The following is a 7500-nucleotide window of genomic DNA, read 5'->3' on the forward strand; positions in this document are numbered from 1 at the left end:
GGAGCCCGGCCGGGCACAGCCCAAAAAGCTACGTGGCGGACATCCCTCCATCCCATGGGCCCACCACCTGTGGGAGGAACCGCTGGGGTCGGGTGCGCTGCCACATGGGTGGCAGTGAAGGTCAGAGGCCTCGACGGACCAGACCCGGGCAGCAGAGGCTGGCTCTGGGGACGTGGAATGTCACCTCTCTGTGGGGGAAGGAGCCGGAACTTGTGCGGGAGGTGGAGCGCTACCGGTTAGATCTGGTGGGGCTTACCTCTACGCACAGTCTTGGTTCTGGAACCATACTCCTGGATAGGGGTTGGACTCTTTTCTTCTCCGGAGTTGCCCAGGGTGCGAGGCGCCGGGCGGGTGTGGGGATACTCACAAGCCCCCGGCTGAGCGCCGCTACGTTGGAGTTTAACCCGGCGGACGAGAGGGTCGCCTCCCTACGCCTGCGGGTTGTGGGGGGAAACTCTGACTGTTGTTTGTGCATATGCACCAAACAAGAGTTCAGAGTATTCGCCTTCTTGGAGACCTTGAGTGGAGTCCTGCATGGGGCTCCAGTCGGGGACTCCATAGTTCTGCTGGGGGACTTCAACGCGCACGTGGGTAATGATGGAGACACATGGAGAGGCGTGATTGGGAGGAACGGCCTCCTGATCTAAACCAGAGTGGTTGTTTGTTGTTGGACTTCTGTGCTAGTCATGGATTGTCTATAACGAACACCATGTTCGAACATAGGGATGCTCATAAGTGTACTTGGTACCAGAGCACCCCTAGGCCAAAGGTCAATGATCGATTTTATAATCAGCTTCATCTGATCTGAGGCCATATGTTTTGGACACTCGGGTGAAGAGAGGGGCGGAGCTGTCAACCGATCACCATCTGGTGGTGAGTTGGGTCAGGGGGTGGGGGAAGACTCTGACAGACCTGGTAAGCCCAAACGGGTAGTGCGGGTAAATTGGGAACGTCTTGAGGAGGCCCCTGTCCGACAGACTTTCAACTCACACCTCTGGCGGAGCTTTTTCGTGCATCCCTGTGGAGGCTGGGGGCATTGAACCCGAGTGGACAATGTTCAAAGTTTCCATTGCTGAAGCTGCGGTGAGGAGCTGTGGTCTTAGGGTCTTAGGTGCCTCAAGGGGCGGTAACCCACGAACACCGTGGTGGACACCGGTGGTCAGGGGAAGCCGTCCGATTGAAGGAGGAGTCTTTCGGGATAGTGTTATCCCAGACGACTCCGGAGGCAGTTGCAAGGTACCGAAGGGCTGCAGCCTCTGCCGTGAAAGAGGCAAAGCAGCGTGTGTGGGAGAAGTTCGGAGAAGACATGGAGAAGGACTTTCGGTCGGCACCAAGGTACTTCTGGAAAACCGTTCGCCACCTCAGGAGGGGGAAGCGGTGAACCATCCAAGCTGTGTACAGTAAGGATGGGACGCTGTTGACCTCAACTGAGGAGGTAATAGGGCGGTGGAAGGAGCACTTTGAGGAACTCCTAACCGACTAATACGCCTCTATGGTAGAGGCAGAGCTGGAGGATGAGGGGGGATTGGCATCAATTTCCCTGGTGGAGGTTGCTGAGGTAGTTAAACAACTCCACAGTGGCAAAGCCCCAGGAATTGATGAGATCCGTCCAGAAATGCTTAAAGCTCTGGGTGTGGAGGGGTTGTCTTGGTTGACACAGGGGTATCACACTTCTCAGCCTCCCCGGTAAAGTCTACTCCAAGGTGCTGGAAAGGAGGGTTCGGTCGATAGTCGAATCTCAGGTTGAAGAGGAACAATGCGGATTCTGTCCTGGTCGTGGAACAACGGACCAAATCTTTACTCTCGCAAGGATCCTGGAGGGAGCCTGGGAGTATGCCCAACCAGTCTCCATGTGTTTTGTGGATCTGGAGAAGGCGTATGACCGGGTGCCCCGGGGGATACTGTGGGAGGTGCTGCGGGAGTACGGGGTGAGGGGGTCCCTTCTCAGGGCCATCCAATCTCTGTACGACCAAAGCGAGAGCTGTGTCCGGGTTCTCGGCAGTAAGTCGGACTCGTTTCAGATGAGAGTTGGCCTCCGCCAGGGCTGCGCTTTGTCACCAATCCTGTTTGTAGTATTTATGGACAGGATATCGAGGCGTAGTCGGGGTGGAGAGGGGTTGCAGTTCGGTGGGCTGGGGATCTCATCGCTGCTTTTTGCAGATGATGTGGTCCTGATGGCATCATCGGCCTGTGACCTTCAGCACTCACTGGATCGGTTCGCAGCTGAGTGTGAAGCGGCTGGGATGAGGATCAGCACCTCTAAATCGGAGGCCATGGTTCTCAGCAGGAAACCGATGGAGTCCTTACCCCAAGTGAAGGAGTTCAAGTACCTTGGGGTCTTGTTCAGCGAGTGAGGGACAATGGAGCGGGAGATTGGTTGGAGAATCGGCACAGCAGGTGCGGTATTACATTCAATTTATCGCACCGTTAGATGTTAAAAAGAGAGCTGAGCCAGAAGGCAAAGCTCTCAATCTACCGGTCAGTTTTTGTTCCTACCCTCACCTATGGTCATGAAGGTTGGGTCATGACCGAAAGAACAAGATCCAGGGTACAAGCGGCCGAAATGGGTTTCCTCAGGAGGGTAGCTGGCGTCTCCCTTAGAGATAGGGTGAGAAGCTCAGTTATCCGTGAGGAGCTCGGAGTAGAGCCGCTGCTCCTTTGCGTCGAAAGGAGCCAGTTGAGGTGGTTCGGGCATCTGGTAAGGATGCCCCCTGGGCGCCTCCCTAGGGAGGTGTTCCAGGCACGTCCAGCTAGGAGGAGGCCTCGGGGGAGACCCAGGACTAGGTGGAGGGATTATATCCCTAACCTGGCCTGGGAACGCCTCGGGATCCCCCAGTCGGAGCTGGTTAATGTGGCCCGGGAAAGGGAAGTTTGGGGTCCCCTGCTGGAGCTGCTACCCCCGCGACCTGACCCCGGATAAGCGGATGAAGATGGATGGATGGATGGATAGAAACAACAGGTGTGTACAGGTGTGGCGTACCTTTGAGCAGCCCCACGGCGGCCTCGGTGGACAGGGCGAAGGAGTCCAGGGCGCGGGCGATGTCCAGCAGGCCCTGGAAGTGCTGAGCCATGTGATCTCTGCACACTGAGCAGATGTTGTGGATCGCCTTCGCTGCTGCAGACGCCAGAGGTTTCTCTCGGAGGCCTTTCATCAGGTAGTTCAGCACGGGGTCTGGAAGACAAACGGGACCCTAAAGACAACCTTCTCCTCAACACGGGGTCTGGAAGACAGACGGGACTCTAAAGACAACCTTCTCAACACGGGGTCTGGCTAGGGTTATGTAATGGAGGGTTATGTAATGGAGGGCTAGGGTTATGTAATGGAGGGCTAGGGATATGTAATAGTGATGAAGAGACTTCAGCGAGCGCCTCAGAAACAACACGGGAAGATAAAACCTGTTTCTGGTTATTGATACATTTACAGTTTGGTTTTTAATAGATTGTTTACATGTCTCTGAGGAGCACTAGGACAGTTTATTGGCAGCAAAGCTTTCAGCGACAGTCGGCCGTAAAGTGATCAGTGTGGATTTCTTGTTGATCTCGCACAGCAGCCAATCAGGGCTGGAATAGAGATGCACCGATCCCCTCTTTCAGTTCTATATTACATTACATTTAGGGTTACATTCCATTACATTTAGGGTTAGGATTACATTACATTACATGTCATTTAGCTGAAGCTTTTATCCAAAGCGACTTATGTCTCTATTTATCTATATCTATCTATATCTATATATAGGTCTCACACCTCTGGAGCAACTAGGGGTTAAGTGCCTTGCTCAGGGACACATTGGTTGATGTATCACAGTGGGAATCAAACCCACATCTCCCACACCCAAGGCATGGGTCATATCCACTGCGCCATCACCCCCGTGTTCTGATTACGTTTCCTGAATATGGATATCTGCCGATATGATGCTGATACCAGAGCGCTTTTGCATTTAAATTTTGCATAAAATGTAAATGTATTCCAAAATAATTGATTGAACAGAAAGCTTCACATACAGAGAGGATGCATTACCAACTACCAGCAGGTAGATTTCTACACACAAGTTCAACAGGAAGAAGAGAATTTCAAAGAGTGCGATGGAAAATTGGAAACTCCTTCGTAAGATTTTCAAAGTGAATATTTGAAATAAAAGTGCAAGACTGTGTAGAGAAACAGAAACAGCTTCCTAAATCTGATTGGAACATTGGGTGATCGGTCGGCGCTCTCCGAGGAATCTTCAGCTACTTTTGTGATTCGAGCAGTTTAACAAAAACAACTCCAGGCTCCGTGTTTTCTATCGCCTGAGCATCACAGAAACAGGAAGTAGCTAACATTTCTATGGTCAGGTTAACCCCACATTCAGGTCTGAACCTGTAGAAACAGTTAAGTATTAACACATCAGTCTGAAGCAGAAATCAGAAAGTGGTACCGAGGAATCTGGGGTTTCTGTCCACGACTTCGCTCATCTCTCCGACCAGCTCGATGCTCGTGAAGCGAACCGCCATGTGGACGGTTTCTGGGAGCAAAACCACCTGCTGCAAGACCTCGGACAGGGTTGGGTTGTTCTCTCTGGAGGGACAAGATCCAGACGGGATTATCAGACACAGAGCAGCAACGACAACATGTTTCTATGTTCTAGATCTGGAGGAACACCAACATGTTTCTATGTTCTTCTAGATCTGGAGGACCACCATGTTTCTATGTTATTTTAGATCTGGAGGACCACCATGTTTCTATGTTATTTTAGATCTAGAGGGCCACCATGTTTCTATGCTATTCTAGATCTAGAGGGCCACCATGTTTCTATGCTATTCTAGATCTAGAGGACCACCATGTTCTGTTATTCTAGATCTAGAGGACCACCATGTTCTATGTTATTCTAGATCTGGAGGACCAACATGTTCTATGTTATTCTAGCTCTAGAGGACCACCATGTTTCTATGTTATTCTAGATCTGGAGGACCAACATGTTCTATGTTATTCTAGATCTGGAGGACCAACATGTTCTGTTATTCTATATCTAGAGGTCCACCATGTTTCTATGCTATTCTAGATCTAGAGGACCACCATGTTCTGTTATTCTAGATCTGGAGGACCAACATGTTCTATGTTATTCTAGATCTGGAGGACCAACATGTTCTATGTTATTCTAGATCTAGAGGACCACCATTTTTCTATGTTATTCTAGATATAGAGGACCACCATGTTTCTATGTTATTCTAGATCTGGAGGACCACCATGTTTCTATGTTATTCTAGATCTGGAGGACCAACATGTTCTACGTTATTCTAGATCTTCAGATACTCACGGATCAACACTTTTAGCAATTGCAGCCATGATGAAGAGAACAGCTTCCGTCACTTCCCAGGAAGGGTTCCCTTCTTTTAACGTTGAATATAACTGAGACAACAAGAGAGAAAGTATTTATAAAGTAGAATATCACAGAAAGTATTTATAAAGTAGAATATAACTTCAGCCTGTTGATGAGAACGTTAGGTTACCTGAGAAAAACACTCCATGGATCCAACCAGGAAAATGACGTCTTTAACGAGGTCCGAGACTCTCATCCTGAACTCCCCAAAATCATCCGTGTCCTCCGGGATCCCCTCCTGTTGGACAGAAATAGTTTCCACAGTTACAGCCATACACCCATATGACCCTAACCCAGTGGTTCTCAAAGTTTTTCCAATAATGTACCCCCTTTGAATTGTTTTTTAAGCCAAGTACCCCCTGACCAGCGCAAAAGAATACATGTACAATACAGGTACATACAAGTACAATACAGCACTGGCAGTGATAGATTTACTAAACAACAAAATAACCTCGTAACTGAAAAACATTTAAATGCTACGCTTCAAATGTTTAGAATCCATTACTAAGATCATTCATTATTAAAGTATAATTATTTTCAGAATAATTCACAACATATTTTTAAAGATTTTTTGGGGCTTTTCCCTTTATTATGTAGTGACAGTGGATAGAGAGAGGGCAGCAGGTCGGATTTGAACCTGCGCCGCTGCAGGACTCAGCCTACATGGGGCGAACACTCTTACTGGGGGAGCTAGAGGCCCCATGACATATTTTTAAATCAGCATTTTTCAAAATTCTCACGTACCCCCTGCAGTACTCCAAAGTACCCCTAGGGGTATGCGTACCCCCATTTGAGAAACACTGCCCTAACCCATACACACATATAACCCTAACCCATACACAGTGTGTGTGACTGGTGAAGGGGGGTGTGTGTGTGTGTGTGTGTGTGTGTGTGTGTGTGTGTGTGTGTGTGTGTGTGTGTGAGAGAGGGTTGATCAGGTGACTTACGTGGTCCGGGTCGAGCTGACAGTGCCGGGCCAAACAGTGCAGGAGTCTCTGGATGTACGGTCGGAAGATGGTGTGGAGAGCTGCGTCATTTATTTTATACAGATGTTCTCCCAGACGGTACCAGAAGTTAAAGGAGATCTCCACCACCTGGGTCAGAACCAGAACCAGAACACAGACAGGATTATTACCAGAGGGTAAACCTCCTGGGTCAGAACCAGAACACAGACAGGATTATTACCAGAGGGTAGGCCTTATAGTGTTAATGTTACTGGGTCGTGGTTGTTTGGGGGTGTTAGGGTGTAATTGTTTACCTCGTACTGCGGGTGTTGTTGGGGGGTGTTAGGGTGTAATTGTTTACCTCGTACTGCAGGTGCTGTGTTGTTGGGGGTGTTGGGGTGTAATTGTTTACCTTGTACTGCAGGTGTTGTTGGGGGTGTTAGGGTGTAATTGTTTACCTTGTACTGCAGGTGCTGTGTTGTTGGGGGTGTTAGGGTGTAATTGTTTACCTCGTACTGCAGGTGTTGTTGGGGGGTGTTAGGGTGTAATTGTTTACCTTGTACTGCAGGTGCTGTGTTGTTGGGGGTGTTAGGGTGTAATTGTTTACCTCGTACTGCAGGTGTTGTTGGGGGTGTTAGGGTGTAATTGTTTACCTTGTACTGCAGGTGTTGTTTGGGGGTGTTAGGGTGTAATTGTTTACCTCGTACTGCAGGTGTTGTTGGGGGTGTTGGGGTGTAATTGTTTACCTTGTACTGCAGGTGTTGTTGGGGGTGTTAGGGTGTAATTGTTTACCTTGTACTGCAGGTGTTGTTGGGGGGTGTTAGGGTGTAATTGTTTACCTTGTACTGCAGGTGCTGTGTTGTTGGGGGTGTTAGGGTGTAATTGTTTACCTTGTACTGCAGGTGTTGTTGGGGGTGTTAGGGTGTAATTGTTTACCTTGTACTGCAGGTGTTGTTGGGGGTGTTAGGGTGTAGTTGTTTACCTTGTACTGCAGGTGTTGTTGGGGGTGTTAGGGTGTAGTTGTTTACATTGTACTGCAGGTGTTGTTGGGGGGTGTTAGGGTGTAATTGTTTACCTTGTACTGCAGGTGCTGTGTTGTTGGGGGGTGTTAGGGTGTAACTGTTTACCTCGTACTGCGGGTGTCCTGCACAGATGAGCAGCAGCTCCAGCGTGCGCAGGTCTCCCATCCCCTGGCCTGG

General features: G+C 49.4%; 1 protein-coding gene across 1 annotated transcript in view; it reads right to left on the reverse strand.

Annotated features, from left to right (window-relative positions):
• Window positions 1–7500, reverse strand: part of tnpo3 (transportin 3) — a 34880-nt gene that overhangs the window by 15201 nt on the left and 12179 nt on the right. Inside the window, exons 7-12 of the mRNA XM_078273017.1 lie at window positions 7429–7500; window positions 6305–6451; window positions 5488–5595; window positions 5295–5386; window positions 4416–4555; window positions 2981–3172 (exon numbers count right to left, since the gene is read on the reverse strand). The exon at window positions 7429–7500 is cut by the window's right edge and continues 67 nt beyond it. Of these exons, the coding sequence (XP_078129143.1) occupies window positions 2981–3172; window positions 4416–4555; window positions 5295–5386; window positions 5488–5595; window positions 6305–6451; window positions 7429–7500 (751 nt within the window). The remainder of the gene's footprint in view (window positions 1–2980; window positions 3173–4415; window positions 4556–5294; window positions 5387–5487; window positions 5596–6304; window positions 6452–7428) is intronic.

This window comes from Sander vitreus, chromosome 17, assembly GCF_031162955.1.
Source record: "Sander vitreus isolate 19-12246 chromosome 17, sanVit1, whole genome shotgun sequence".
Lineage (NCBI taxonomy): Eukaryota > Metazoa > Chordata > Actinopteri > Perciformes > Percidae > Sander > Sander vitreus.